Source organism: Vipera berus (genome assembly GCF_964194415.1).
Source record: "Vipera berus genome assembly, chromosome: 4".
NCBI lineage: Eukaryota > Metazoa > Chordata > Lepidosauria > Squamata > Viperidae > Vipera > Vipera berus.
The window spans coordinates 39634545-39651482 of record NC_138206.1 but is presented as its reverse complement, the minus strand read 5'-3'; the positions used below and the strand labels follow the sequence as shown (position 1 = coordinate 39651482).

General features: G+C 34.1%; 1 protein-coding gene across 1 annotated transcript in view; it reads right to left on the bottom strand.

Moving 5' to 3' along the window:
* The window catches only part of EPHA6 (EPH receptor A6), a gene marked incomplete at both ends in the record, with an annotated part of 480657 nt that overhangs the window by 328722 nt on the left and 134997 nt on the right, over nucleotides 1-16938 (bottom strand). The window contains one exon of the mRNA XM_081326348.1: nucleotides 6638-7301. Coding sequence (XP_081182474.1) covers nucleotides 6638-7301 — 664 coding nt within the window. The remainder of the gene's footprint in view (nucleotides 1-6637; nucleotides 7302-16938) is intronic.

Here is a 16938-nt window from a genome sequence, read left to right as displayed (position 1 = left end):
AAAGTTCTGGGTATTTTTCAAGAGATAAACAAAATATTCAAAATATATTAGTATCACTTTAATTATAGAATTCACGGATTTTTAAAAAATCTTTTCTCCAGCTTAGAAAATCAATAACCATTGTTTATGGTTATTGAAGACTGTTCTGCCACTTCTCTATGTGTGACGCTCATAGGCTTTTGGACTGACTGAAATGCAGAAATATATTTTACATTATCAAAAGAGTTTACTAGGAAAAAACTTAATTTTATCTGTTTATTCTGTTTTACCTTTCACAAAGGCAAATTTATTTTGCTAAATAATTTATCATAGCTAAATAATTGTAAATTTTGTGTTTTAGTAACTGTCTGAAGTCTGAAGTAAGTAAGGGCTTGAAGCTTTCTTGATTACCCAAAGTCACTACGTAGCTGAGAAAGGGCTAATAGGAATAAAATACAGCATCTGTACTGTCAAAAGACCAAGAAAAGTCATCACAAGGGAGACTGCATCACAATGGCATTTCCATCCCACACATAGGTTAGTTAGTTGTTTTCCAAACACTTTCCCTTAGAAAAGGGAAACTGGAAAGGTGTTATCTAATACAGGTCGTCCTTGATTTATGACATTTATTTAGTGACTGTTCAAAGTTATGAATGTGATGAAAAAAAGTGATTTGTGATTGCTCCTTGCACTTATGTCTATTGCAGTCATGTCATTACAATTTGGGTGCATGGCAACTGGCATTTATTTATGACAGTTGCAAATTCTAATGTGATTGCCATTTGCAAACTTCCCACCTGGCTCAAGACAAGCAGAGTAAATGGGGGAAGCTGGGTTCATTTAATGACCATGGTGACTGAAATATAAAAGGTTGTAAAATCAGATGCAACTCATGTAACAACCACATTGCTTAGCTATGAAAGTTGCAGTCCTAATTTTGGTCATAGGTTGAGAGCTACCTGTACTGCTCAATTAACAGGTGTTTTTTTTTCAGATAAAGGGCATCATCATCTGCTTGAAAGCACTGATTCAGTGCTTTCAGCATTAACCAGCTGCTGAATTCAGCATTTCATCTGACCCCAACCGTCTGAGGGAATCTTGGAAGGAAACATGGATTCAGCCTGCAAAATCTAGGAATGGCAAAGAACCCTAACAACTTCTCCAGAATATTATGCCTCCAAATAATGTCATATGATTTTGCAATATGATAATCTAATTATTTAATTAATTTTTGTAATATAGAATTTAATTGTCGAGGAATATCAATTATTTTATAAAAAATTGTCTTGCAAATCTGTCACAATGGCCTGAAGAAGGAAATTCTTCTATCTGATCTTTCGATCAAAGAGTACAAATTATTTTACTGATGCTCTTGGATATTTTTCTTTTGAAACAACTCAGTTGGAGAAATATGGACATTTTCCCATTCTCATTGCTGGGTTTGTACCTGTGTTTAATTATATTGATTATATTGCAAGAGACTTTAATTGTGCTGCTTCGTATCTCAGCATGTCTCCTTAAAACTATTCACCCTGGAATTTGTAGTAGTAGAGACACTGCTTGGGGGTAATCCAGTAAAGACCACTTTCCACCTATTTATTTTGCAGCATTACAAGCCTTGTGGTAGAACTTCTTTTTTATCACTGAACAATTCTTGCAGCACTTAGGTAAACCATCATAATGGATTGCCTTTCTTACAAAGGTTAGTAACCTTCAGTTACTAAGTAATCTACTAGTACAATTAATCTACTAGTATGATTAATCTACAATTAACCTAATGATGTTTTTGGGCTTGACATGTCAATTTTTTTAAAAAATACCTATCTGACTCTATTGACATGCAACCCCCTCAACAAACAAAAGAAAAACAATTATCTATCTACCACCACTCCCCATCTAGGCCACCCTGAACAGCATGAAGAGCAGTACTTGGGGAGTAGTGACCAAGGTCTGGGCCTTGACTTGAGCCCTAACATTACTGCAGCCGCTCACAGTGAGTGAACATTGGGGAACAGCAAGATCCCCTCCCCAGGATCTGCCATGCACCTCTTATCTTAAGGTGGTGGTCTCTTTCTGTTGACTGATGTCTGCAGCTAACCTGAGCTTCTTTGGAGCACACAAGGTTTTCATTCTTGAAGCAGCTTTGGAGAATGCTATTCTATGGCCTCTGCAACCTCTGAAAACCACATAAAGCATAGCTGTCTTATGCAACTTTTGGAGGGTTCAGAGGCCACCTGCAAGCACACCCCATTCTACCACAGTCTTTATAAATTACACAAGAGCAGACCATACTTTGGAGAACTGTGATTTGATGTTGGTGAACACTCCTGTGTCACCCCTTTGGAACACATGTGATAGGTTACCCATCACTGGTCTAATGCAAATAGTTTAAAATACCTGATATTCAAAATGAAGCTATGACTTTAAATGCAATAGGGAAGCCTAAATACTCAAATTTAAATACTGCTGAAAAAAGAAACCAAATTAGAGACTCTTTTATGTCACTTACAGGTCCTAAATTTCAGGAAAAATGTCTTTCCAGTACTGATGAGCTGCTCTTAGGCACAGCATTTACTGCATATACTTCATTTTACAGAAAATAAGGGGAGATAAGACTTGTGGGACTGCATTCATATCATTTGCCTGATGAATAAAATGGTCTTTAACCTAATCATTATCTTTCTTATAGCTAACTTCAAATGATGAGTAGGAACTACAATTTCCTTTTGAAGTAATTTGAGCAAAAGTGCTGTAATATGAAATATGTTTCAGATCATTTGAACTCAGCAACTGTAATTAAGCTGGTGCTGCAGCAGTATTTTAAATGGAGACACTTTTCTTAGAAACTGAGCTCCTGATTCATCTTTCATCTTTTTTAAAGAGAAATGCAAACGAAGGAGAAAGATAAATAGAAATAGAAAGAGGGATTGAAAGCTTTATTTTTGCTAGTATATGCAAGAACTGTGAAGTTCATCATATTTGATTCAAAATTGCGTATGTTTGTAAGAATATTTCACTTGTTGTCAATCCCTTAATGCAACTGAGGCTTTTCCTGGGGCTGCACAAAAATTTCAGACAAGTCGCCATGGGTGTTCAAAGCACCATTTTATTACCAAAGGTAAAGGACTGCACAGATGTAGTGTAGTGTTATAGTGAGATCACCACATAGTAACTGCTACAGAGACAAGAGTTACTTTCCAACAACAAAACAAGATGACAAGATATCTTACACTTTGAGGTCATATATATTGCTTAGTACTTTAATGATCATTAATTTTGAAAAGATTTTACAACTACCAGAAATTTCAATTGAAAATAGATTGGGAAGCTGAATAAAAGTCCCTGTGATGGTACTGAATTGTTCTCATAAAAATAACATAGGCAGACATCAGGTTTGGCTAAGCCGTTAAGCTTTGCTTAAGAATATTATTGTTTTCCTCATAAGAATCACTTAACAACATTCAGGAAGGAAGACAAGTTAGTTGCTTACACAATCACACACCCACACATATATACACACAAACACTTTCTGTCCCAAATAGTATGTTAGGTGAGTTCAATACTGTGGTTTCGAGATTTTAGCAGTGGATCATCAGCGTGGTACTTGTTTGAAGCCTAAAACAAATTGTGTCAGGCATGAAACATGATTAAAAACAGATAGAAATTAAAACAAATCTTTATTACCTTTAAAGGCTAGCATAATAATCCTATACTGTTTCAGGTGATAGGCTCTGGGAAGGAAAATTAGGAAAGCAAATTCATTGGAATGGGGATGGGAGTTGAAGATAGAAAGAAGGGTGGTATCCGATCTACTTAATTTGGTTTCACAAACTGAAATATTAATACTAGTATCTTGGTAGGTAATGCAAATTAATTGTCAAAAGATTTCTGCTTTCTCAAGAGAAGATTTAATTCAGATACTGTTCATTCACTGCATTAATTATTATGGATCAAAGGATCCATTCCTCAGATGAAAAGTATTATATTTTACCAGTGGATCTGCAAAAAGGTTAAAGAATTGTTTAGCTAACACGTTGTGGAATAAAAAGAACAAAGCAGAGTTCCCTTTTATCAATGATACAGTGTGGCTTTAAGAAAATTCTAAATTAGCAATTTGGTGAGGCATCTCTTAAGATTAAGAGAGAATCATAACACTGATTCATTCTAGGATTAGTAAAAAGCATGTAATTTTTCTGTTTTACTCATGTATACAGAGACATAGAGAGAACAAAATTACACGGTAAACTCTTTTACTACTGACCCACCAGTGCTCATGTTCTTTTACTGCATATTTTTATAGCTTGCAGACTGAATTTCCAGACTGTCATGTAGCACAGCAAATACTGTAAACGGTACGGCAACTGAACCAGAAGATTTCTGCTGCTCCCTGTTACTGTTAAGTTTTATAGTATAGTTTGTGGAGAGAAGATCAATTTTAGAGCTCTTAATGCTGCAGCTTTCCTTAGAATTATTCATACCTACATAGATACAAATGTATGGTATGTGAAGCACGGTGCTAAAATAATAATTCAAAGATGAAGAGATGTATGAAAATTTATAAAGTCTCTTATTCCTACAGTGTCAAACTGAGAAAATAATACTCCACTGAAAAAGTGAGGATATAATAAAGCAGTGATTTGAAAACATAGGCTGTTTAAACATTAATTTCCCACTCCTTAAGCAATTAAATAAAAACACTTAAATAAACATGCTTTTAGGTACTCCTGCAGTTTATTATGCTCCTATCTAGATACTGCTTGTTCAGCAGCAACATTGATCACAGAGAGAGAGAGAGAGAGAGAGAGAGAGAGAGAGAGAGAGAGAGAGAGAGAGAGGAAGAAGGAGGAGGAGGAGGAGGAGGAGGAGGAAGCTATTATAGAGCTTCACAAGAATTAATAGGAAACTTTCAGAGAATAAATCTATCCTGCAATTACTGCAAAAGCAGATGACCATATTTGGGACACCATGTCTAGGCTGTTAAAAAATATTGCTAACTTGCCCAGTTAGGAAGTTATATTATAATCAACATTTTGCATTTTCAGATTAAAATACGTGCATAATAATCAGACACCATTATTATTTTATTCAACTATTACATTAATTTCAGAATTTCGAACTTATAGTAGCCATATTAAATAGATAAAAGCCACAAAAGCTGACATTATGCAATGTTTTGTACACAGAATCAAAATGAAACAGTTATTTGGGACAAATGATTGGAGGCCACAGAAACCATATAATTTAATTTTATTTCAATATCATTTAATCATGTCCTTTCTTCTGTTGCATTTTATTTTAAATAGATTTGATTGAGATGCCACTATTTTTTAAATAGTCTTCTGAAAATCTTCATCTTCAGTAATTTAAATTTAAATAAAAATATATAAATATTTAGTTGATCAAAGACCAGCTATCAGCAAATTTTACAACCTGAAGAGTACAAATAAGCTTAGTTTGTAAAGGATTCATAAATTGTTTAATCTGGAAATGTCAATTGCATCTTGCTTAAATTCTGATATGTTCATCATACATTGAAGCTTTTAGATTATCTAGTTCCATGCAGCCTTTCTGCATTTGGATAAAAACAAGCATCCAAGTAGCTAATATATCTAATCACCAGCATAAATTTAATTCAGTGTAAGTTTTTCATAACTGCAGAATTAAATTATGTTATTCTATGTAATTTAAACAATCCCAGTCTTTATACAAATATGAACAAATATTTTCATCCATTAATAAAATCAATTTCTTTTATTCTATTAAGAGGATATATATATATACATATATATATATATATATATATATATATATATATATATATATATATACATATATATATATATATATATATATATATATATATATATATATATACATATACATATATATATATATATATATATATATATATATATATATATATATATATATATATATATATATATATATATACACACACACACACACACACGCACATACACACACACACACACTCATTGACAAAATTAAATATTATAGCCTGATTTGAAAAAAAAATTGTCCATGACTCTAATCACTATAATTTAATAAATTCTAATGAGCAAAATATTTTCTACCTGATCTCCCCCTAGCAAATAACTTTTATGTGACATCTATTTGTTCTCCATGTAATTTATCCAGGTAAAATACTTGGATCTTTTTCTCATAAATGTATGCTTTTTCCAATATGCAATACTTGCCCCCTATTATAGTATTTCTCATTTCTATATTGTTTTGAAATTAAATAAACCTCTACAACATGTCACTCTTTAAGTGTTTTTAGCTAGCAAAATGCCAGGACAACAAAGCTACTATGTATTTGAACAATATACCAACTTATATTATACTTGTAATTGCTTAGTATGCACACAAGAAATTGTTTACTCTTCTTAAAAGCAAATAACAATGAACAATTCCATTTTACTTATTTTTTTATGAGTAGAACATTTTTGTGTAAATGAAGCTTTCATCATGATATACTTGTTTTCAATATATGAGCTTCATCCACCAATTAAATGAATAATAAATCTAATGCATTTTCTATTGAGAAATGAAATTCACTTAAAAGCTGGACTATAACCCATCTAGTTGAGTATAGTTCAAAACTTGCCTTGGAATTTAATTAAAACAATTGTCTTACCATGGCATGAACCATCCACTTCTTCATAACCAACACTGCATATGCATCGTCCTAGAGGAACTAGCCAATCCCCATCAGCTCCACAATATAACTTTGGAGTGTCCCGTTCTTCAGCACTCTTCACACAAGAACCTCGTACTTCCACTAAAGAAGAAGAATCAACCCTTGGAATGGTGTCAGGAAACATAGCCAAGTTCCGAACAGTGAAAGGACACTTTTTGTAGTAAACACGGACAGAAACCAAAGCAATGCATGCCCCAATATCTTGAAAGGCAAGAAAAAATCCTTTTCGGTTTATTGGTCCCACTTCACGAACTTCTGTATTCAGTTTCAGGATGCGATCTCCCAAATCCATCTGAGTAAAACTTTCATCAGCTGCAATAGTATCAATTTTGTTGTATTGGTTTGGCTTGAATTTAATTCCATGGGATTCATCTGATTCCAGATAGTAAAGGTTGAATGTTTCTTTGCACGTCCCCAACACCCATGGAATGCTGTTGCAGTCCCTCAGTGTAAATTTCATTTCCACATAAATTTTCTGGGCAGCATCACGTGAGATCCAATTTGTACGAAGCCAGTTGTTTTGGTTGGGTTCCATAACATTACATACCTGGTATGTGTGGATAGGACGATTATATTCATCCATTTCTGTTATAGCATCCCACTAAAAAGAAAATACATTCCATGAAAAAAATCATCATAATAATCGGAAACTATAGGCATCTTTTATTTATATTAATTGAAAAGAGCATAATGTTGTTGACATATTAACTGTTATTAAATTGAAGAACTGTGACAAAGCTGAAATTTCCAGAAGTAGATATTAAGAATGACATTACTATCATTTCAAATTGTTATTTCATTTGGGGGCAGTACTTTTTCAAAAAGCATGCAGGTGACACCCCAAATACTCTGTGGTGAGCACAGAAAGTAGATTAATTGTCTGGCATTAATCTGGGTGGTTGTTTGCTCCAATGCTTTCCCTTCAGGGAACATGAAACACAATTCATCAGAGACACTTCAAGCTGCATTTTTTTGTCTTTTCACCATAGTAGCTGCTTTTTAAAACAACTTTGGCAACATTCCCAAAGCTCTCAGTAATTCTCAGTAATCAGTGAGCACATCTCTGCTTGGCCCATGCTCAGTCTCAGTATTCAGCCCAGGATCAAAATTGTAGGGATGTGTGGCATGTCTAATATTTTAATAATACATAGACATGGTTATTAGTAGAGTCCCGGGAGAGAATAATCTAACATTGTTTCCAAGGACAAAGGAAGAAAGATAATATACAACCATTTTATTAATAATCTTATAGTAAAAAGAAAAGAAACTATTTAAAACAAGGCATATTTTTAAGACATAACTCAAGAAAATAAGACTGTCAAATTGAAGAGATTATTTATTAATGATTGGAAAAATATATATTTGCAAAAGAAATAAAAATATATATGAAAGTAATGGAAATTCAAAAATAAACTGAAAAGGGAACAACTGGGAACAGGAATAAGCATAACAGTAAAATAAATCTTTCAAAATCCCTATCTGCTATAGAAACTGCCATCATTCATGACAAGAGTCTGGACAACAGTGAAGTTAAATAAGTATAGGTGAAAATAAGATCTATCTTCACTTCATTTCTTTTCATCTATCCAAAAGAATACAAATGGAGATATCAGTAATGGACTGAGTGCAAGAATCATTTTGATTTCAAGACAGATTTGTTGATCAGTGAAGACATTATGCTTCTTTCTCCTATCTTCAACAAGGCATAAAACACCAGCAAGTGATAAGTCTATTGATACAGGTTCTGCAGCCCAGTTATCTTTAGTGCAGTGAAATTACATAGTGCTGAAGCTTGGCTGAGGTTTTTATTACAATCATCTCTTCAATCTGTAGAAAAGGTAAATTTCAGATGATTGGGGGAGAGCAAATATTGATCCTATTTTTTTAAAAAAAGGGGGGAGGAAGAGGGGGGGAAAGGAAGATACAGAAAACTACAGATTAACCTGTGATGATCCTAGAACAAGTATTTAGAAACTGATCTGTAGATACATTGTAAACAATGCAATAATTACCAAAAATCAGTATGACTGTGTCATGAACAATTCTTGCCAGAGTAATGTAATCTCATTCTTTTGACTGAGATTTTTCTAGCAGATTGTGTCACAAATAATATATCATGACTTCAGTGAAACATTTGACAAAGAACCCCAGTAAATGCTAATGTCTAAGTTATTAAGTTGGCTCTATGGTATGACATAGAGGGACGCGGTGGCTCAGTGGGTTAGGACGCTGAGCTTGTTGATCAGAAGGTTGGCAGTTTGGCGGGTTGAATCCCGAGTGCCGCATAACAGAGTGAGCACCTGTTATTCGTCCCAGCTTCTGCCAACCTAGCAGTTCGAAAGCACGTAAAAATGCAAGTAGAAAAATAGGGACCACTACGGTGGGAAGGTAACAGTGTCCCGTGCACCTTCGGTGTCTAGTCATGCCAGCCACATGACCACGGAGACATCCTCAGACAAGCGTTGGCTCTTCGGCTTTGAAACGGAGATGAGCATTGGCCCCTAGAGTCGGAAACGACTAGCACATGTGTGGGGGAACCTTTATCTTTACCTTTATGGTATGACAATTACATGTGTAACTGGCTTGAAATAAGCTGAAGGAATTTCAGTTTATTAAATCTTGACTATGTGAAGGTTGATACATCTAAAACAAAATATAGCCTATTTCATATCTTCATTGCACATACTATCTTTTATGTGTATAAGGGGAAATCTGCTTTATACATAAAAGGGCCATGATAAGTTTATCTTTCCTATTTCCATGAAAACAAAAATCTGATGTCTTCACAGCTATACCTGGAAACAAATTACAAATTTATGATCTAAAAAATAAAGAGTTTTGTGTGATCTTTGTGAAGGGCAATAAATGTGACAAGCATTCTTTCTGGATACTGACAATAATGGCCCAAAACAAAAATCTGTTTTACAAATGTTAACTCCATGTTTTCTATTATTAAACTTTGTAGGATTTGTAGCATTTTAGGGTTTCTTTGAAATGTGTTTGACAAAAATAGATTTTTTTCTTGCAGATTTCAGATTAATGTCTTTTAAACAAAAGCACAACTGTGTCATATAAATTATTATTACTAACATAACCATAATGAATTTATGTTAATGTACTGAAAAATTATTCAAGTTATATCAAGTAAGAGTTTTTGTCAATAGGACTTCACAGCCTTTGGAAATAAAAATGTTTATCAATGTTTCCTGTACCATAAAATTCTAAACAGATTCTGCTTCATAAAATCTAAATCTAGGTTTTATAGCATTAGCTCCTAATGTTAGTTGCCAAGATGCATTTTTTACTTGGCAAGGATAATGGGCAAGTCCAAGAATATCTGTTGTTTTATTATCTCTAGAAACTTTATTGTGATGCTTATTTTTTTTAAAGACTAATGTTCCTTGTTTTATATTGTATTTGTTTTAAAACATCTAAATATATGTAGAATTTCCATGCTTAAAAGTAAATTTTTCATACATGAATCATCAAAGCAATCATGTTTTTGTAGGGGAAAACTTTCTCCAACCTGGCACTCCCCAGATACATTACATTTCCTAAATTTCCAGCTGACAATTCTGGAAAGTGTAGTTTAAAGCATTTGGAAGGCATGGTTGGAACACAACTATTTTTCAGAACTTAACTGATAACTCAATACAATAACTCAGACATGTCAAACACAAGGCCCGGGGGCCGGATCCGGCCCACGAAGTGATTTCATGCGGCCCGCGAAGCCATCCTGGAAACAGTGAGGCCTTGGCCCTGGCCCTGGCCCAGAGACCCTCCTCCTGCCAGAGACCCTCAGATCTGTCCCACTCCTGCCCAGGCCCCCATAGGCACCCTTGATGCGAACGATGTAGAGCTGGCCATGCCCATCCAGTAGGCCACGCCCCCCAGTAGGCCACGCCCAACCGGCCCCCTGAGGGCAACCGCAATGCTGATGCGGCCCTCAATGAAATTGAGTTTGACACCCCTGCAATAACTGAATACCGATCAGTTTTCAGTTATTGTATTGACAGTGGCAATCAGTCTCTTGTCACTTTTCAGAAAGAGAAAAGGCACTTGATCTGTTTTCAAGAGATAAAAAAAATATATTTGGCAGAAATGTATGGTTTTCTTTAGTAAATTGTCTCTGAAGGAAGAAATACATTTGTATGAATAAAATATTCATAAATATTTTATGTGATGCTCTCTAGAATTGGAAACAACTAACCCTGATCATTTTTAAAGTTTGTAGCCAATAATTCTTTTTCTAAGAACTGTGAAGAAGTTGCACTTGTTAAATGTGGATCAGCCACTTTTTAGTAATCCTTATGATGATCACTTATTTCATCCATATCTTCAGAAAATCTGTTTTTGAAGCTTATAAAGTTAGATTTATTCCATATTATCTTCAAAGTCTTCATGGTCATTTTCTCTTATATATTGAGTTAATAATGTCATATAGATTTTAGAAGGATCATTCTAATACCTCCAATCCCTAAAGAGTATTTTTTTTAAGGTCCACACTGTGAAGAACAGGGTAAACCCTGTGAAATGCTAATATAAAATTCAGAAATGATGTTTTCTGGAGGGCATTAAATTAGGGAAGGCTGAAATAGATTTATAGCTATTTCTTAAATGTATTTAAGAATGAAAGAAATAAAGAAAATTTCACAAGGTTGAACTATCCAATATAATGCACTCTGCTTTTGGCAAATAAGTGAGTCATTCAAAAAGGTTTTTTATTTTATTAAAACAACAATAATTAGAGGAGACTTGAAAGCCAGTTAATAGTTTAGATTTTGACAGCTTAATTGCAGTATCTTTTCTTGCTGCAGGCATTGCTGTTAAAGCCAAAAGTTACAACATGCTTTGTGTTCACCTTAAACCAAAATAAAAGAAAATGTTCCCAGTATAACTATTTCCATTAAATTCTATAATTATTCACTTTGAACATTTAAATTTATATACAGTAATAATAAAGTTTGCTGCATCACAGCATAACAAAATGCATGGATTCATTTACACAGATAAGCAAAACTTCCTTAACTATTTCTATGGATATTTATTCCTGCCAAAAATGGGCAAATGCCTACATGTTGTCATGAATGAGATTTTGCCAGTTAATCTGCATGCTAATTTGGATCATTATGTTGTTTTGCATGGTGCTATATTAAATACAATGGAAACCTGGATGACTGAAAGGCTTATTGCCTTTCTAGTGGTCATCCAGATTTTTACGTGCATATGGTGTTGTTCATTGGTGTTGTTATCTTATTTGTATTATTAGTGTTTTATTGTCATTATATCTATATTCTGCTATGCTATTATAACAAATAAGCATGATCATGGAAGGAATAAATGGTAATAAAATAATAAAATATTGCATAATGTTTATTATCCCATTTCCTGCCAGGACTGCGATGTTTATTATATATTTATATTTATTTATTTAAACATTTTGTTATGAGATGGGTGAAAGTATTAAATTCAATATAAACAAACAAACAAATGAGTAAATAATAAACATTGCAGTCCTGATAGTAAGTTGGAAAATAAACATTATGCAATTATCTAGTATTCAAGAAGACATGGTTAAACAAATTCAGACTTATTCCAAGTTGACAAATGAACTATGGAACCTTTTAAAGTAGAACAAGTCAAGAAACAAATATTACCTGTACACTTTATTGTTATAGGGTATAGTAATGCAATGTTAGCCTCAAGAGTTTGCATTTGTTTCTTCTTATATCAAACAGAATCAAAGCAAGACTATTTTGAGTTTATTTCTTACACTATTACTTTTCTCAGAAGTGACTTTATTACCCTAAAAGGTTCTCCTGCCTTTGTCAAGATTATCCCTGCATTCCTCTATATCTTTGTATTAGATGACAATAACTTTCAGATCACTAACAACCTTGCAAGTTCTAGTAAGGGTTTTACCTCCACTTCTCAACTTAAATTGAAATTTAAATAATGAGTTTTAGCTGTTGTTAAGTAATTAAATGGTTATAAATTTGGGTTTTTTTTTTGTTATTGTATGTTTAAAATTTAACATACCATCCATTTAGAAGTCAAATAAATGTCTTTATTTGGATAGCAATCTCACAAGACAGATATGGATAAAACAAAGCAAAAGCTATTATATGTAGTTTTGCAGTTAAAAATCCAGAGTACCTTTCAAAATTAAAAAAATTAATCTGGGAGATAAAAGTAAAAAACTGAATTTGTATTAAATAATTAATTTTACGCAAATCCTTGAACACCTAATACTATTAGTTTATAATGAAAAACACAACAAAGTGATGTCGTGACTTGCAGTTCACTGTAAGTTATAACACTAATAAAACTGGATATTTTTCTGCTTTATAAAGAACAGAGAAAGTGATAAAGTCACTTTCAACTAAACAGCATTTCTGAAATGTTTCATAATATATTTATTGTTTTGTGAGCATTCTACAGTAGAAACCCCCATATTTATTTAATTTAAAGCAGTTTAATTCTACATATATAATTTCTATAATGTCAACATCCACAGTAGATTATGGAGAAGAAATAAAAAAACACACACACACCAAGGGTTTGGATGCAAAATATGTGACCTAAATACTTTTAAGTTGAGATTCAACTACTTTACATAAGGATAGATTTTGTTTATGATGCCACATGTTTATATTTTGATATAAATGGAATCTACAGTGGATATTTATCTCTCTGTCTAATTCTGTCCTTACATTTGGTTAAGATAAGATGTAGTGAGGTGCCAAGGAAAATAGTGAATTTTATGGATGAATGTCGGTTTCATTCCATCTTTCCTTTGCCTAAAAAGAGGTTATGTTGTCTACAAATCACATAGGCCTTTATAAATAATAAATAATAAATAAATAAATAAATAAATAAATAAATAAATAAATAAATAAATAAATAAATAAATAAAAAACCTTTATTGTCAAAATATAACATGTGTACATTGAGATTAGCTGAGCCTCCCCCCGTGCTGTCTCCCCACAACACACAGTGACAACAAACCCTCCATCCTACCACACCATGTGAACCAACTACACCACACACCGGCCTCCCAAGTCAATTCTGCATAAGTTCACAGAGATTATGTCCCATTTAAAAGCCTAACAGCCCACGGATAAAAGCTATTTTTCAGCCTGTTGGTACGGCTGGCTATATTCCTATATCTCCCACCGGATGGTAGGAGAGTAAAGAGATACCGTCCAGGGTGTGAGTCATCCCTGAGAATCTTCCTCACTCTTCCAAGGCAACAAGCCCTGGCGATGGCATCCAGTGGTGTTAGGGAACAGCCCACAATGTCTTGTGCTGTGCTCACTACCCTCTGTAATACTTTCCTGTCCGCGGCTGTCAGACCAGCATACCAAACCACAATACCATACGAGAGGACGCTCTCTATAGTAGACCGGTAAAATGTTTGCTGACATTGGCAAACATGGCTGTGTCTTCTCAGAACTCAGAATTATGCCTTGTCATTACAGTGTCCTTCATAATATACAGAATACATTATTGCCTCATATATTTGTACTCTGTGAAGCCAAACCACTTTCCATTTTACAGATGGGTAACCAAGTGTAAGATCTGTCCATCAGCTGAATATACAGCTGAGTTGAACTTTAAACTCATTGCAGTGCTTCTATAAATGACTGTGATTCTCTTTTAAAACTTACTGTGATTATTGCAGGAACAAATCTGAATCCTGTACTAATGTTTTCATTGGCAAACCACTCTTCAGTCATAAAAAAGGCATTTTGTGGTAATACTAAAACGTAAAGAATTCTGATGAAGTAATGCTAAGCATTTTCCATTAGTTACACTTTTTTCACCTGTTTGTATGAATAACATCCCAAAGGAAAGAGCAGAAGAATTATTTAAACACAATATGAACCTTTTGTTAAAACATCGTATCTGACATTTATCGGTCTTGTATGTAAGCTGGGCTGAAGTCCATGTTATTTGCTCTCAGTCAAACAGGACATGAATTTTTTATGAATTGTCTTGGGGGAGAGAAAAAGTAACACAAGGTGAAATACTATGAATGAAATGCTTGATTTATTAACAGCTCCTCTCTGTTGATATCGGTGCAGTTCCTTCAGTTACAAGATTCTTGGTTTTGAATGAAAGGAAACTGCAATAATCTTCCAGTCTTAAGGGAGGTTCAGCTAAGGGACAAAAGACTAGCTAAGGAGGATGTAATACAAATGCCCTTAAATACCTAGGGTTTTTTGTTCTTATATTTCAATTTACTTCTCATTTTGATAATGACAATCAGTTCTCCTATGCTAATAGCTGTTTCAAACACAACAGTACAATATAATCTCTTTAGCTTGTAATCACAGATTCACTTTTCTATCTTTTGGGAATGACAAAAGGTACTCCTAATAATTATTTGTACCCTGAAACAATTTAGATTTACATGAGGACCCAGATTGTTGGGGGCAATAAGCTGACTTTGTAATAATGCCGCTTGGGGGGCCCCAAAAGCCCTAATAAGCAGGCATATACATAGAATGAAGGCTACTGCTAAGCTTGTAAGCTGCCCTGAGTCTTCGGAGAAGGGCGGGATATAAATGGGATTAAAATAAAAATAAAAAATAAAATAAAATTTGAATTTACCACAACAATCCATTTGGGGGGTTGCCACTGTATAAATGAACTGCATAAAACTGAAGCCATTTCTGGTTCTTTGCACTTTCAATATATTAAAGATTTAAAATAAAAGTTTGTGTTAATATTTGTGACATTCTCTGGCAATAGTATTTTATAACCAAGCAACCATACATGCTTGAATAAGCATTTCTATATTCAGTAAACTTTAAGAATTGCTGGTATTTCTTTTTTAATTTCTGTGGATCATTTGTCTCTGTGATAAACTCATCTGTAATGTAATTCCTATATCCTTATTAAAGATCTGAGACTGAACTTGGAATCGAGTAGTAATGAGATAATTTAGCTGTGTATAGAGTGCCAAAGATGAAGCTGCAGGAGCTAGTAACAGAACAGTCAGGACAATGTGTTTATTGCCTTAATAACAAAGAAGATTAGAATCTACCACTCCTGTCTAAAATATGTAATATCCCAAGATTTAAATCTTATGTCTGTCTCGCCGGCTTTTATGTGTGGTAAAGATTTCTTGCTGCTTGTATTTTTGATCCTTGAATGCTCAAAGATCCTGCACTGTGTTGTGAAAATAATCTTCTTGCTCTCTTTTTGTTGTCGTTGTTGCTTCTGCTGCTGATATTGGAAGCTTTACCAAATTGTAGGATATGGCAGTTTGGTCTAGTGGTTAAGGCACCAGGCTGTAAGCCAGGAAACTCACAGTTCGGATCCCACAGGCACGAAAGCCAGCTGGGTAACTTTGGGCCTGTCACCCTCTCTCAGCCCAATTCACCTTACAATTGGGGAAAGTAGGGGAAAGTAGATGGAGAAAGGAGTATTTTATGTGTCCACTACCTTGGGTTATTTATAACAAGTGATAATGATAGGAAGGATAAAAATAACTAATATTTTTGAAGAGGCAGTGTTTAACTGCATTGGCTGCCAGTCTACTTCCAGGAACAAGGTTACTTGAGAGACCGCTTCTTCCTGGTTATATATACCCATTCCATCAGGTCCAGAAGGAGAGATATGTTGTTGGTCCAGAAAAATGTTTTGTTGACTATGGCTCCTGACCTCTATAATATCCTCCCCCCTCCCCTGAGTAAGGTTAGTCACTGGAGGTTTTTTAAGAAAAGACTGGACAGCCACCTATCTGAAAAGGTATAGAATCTCCTACTTGATTAGGGGATTGGACTAGAAGACCTCCAAGGTCCCTTCCAGTTGTATTCTGATTGATTGATATCCCTATTAGCCATCTGGAAAGCCCTGAAAATGTAGCTGTTCCAACAAGCTTGGGGATCTCCTAGGGAGCCTGTGACAGGGTTGTATTGTGCTTAACTATTATTTTCTTATGTTTCTTACTTATGTTGACTTGTTTTAACAGTTGTTATATTGTGTTTAATGGTTGAGGGTTGTATGCTCACTAAAATCAAATTTAGTAAGATGCTCAGCTATATAAATTTGCTAAATAAATGAAATGACTTTCATATGTTTTCCAAGAAACCTACACGAACATTTCCATGTTATTACCAAAGTTGGGAGGCCTCAAGGAATATTTTACTTTTATGTGTTTTAGGCCATCTGATGAAAAAATACTTAACTATTTAAATTGACGTGGTCACTTGGTTCAAAACTCTACA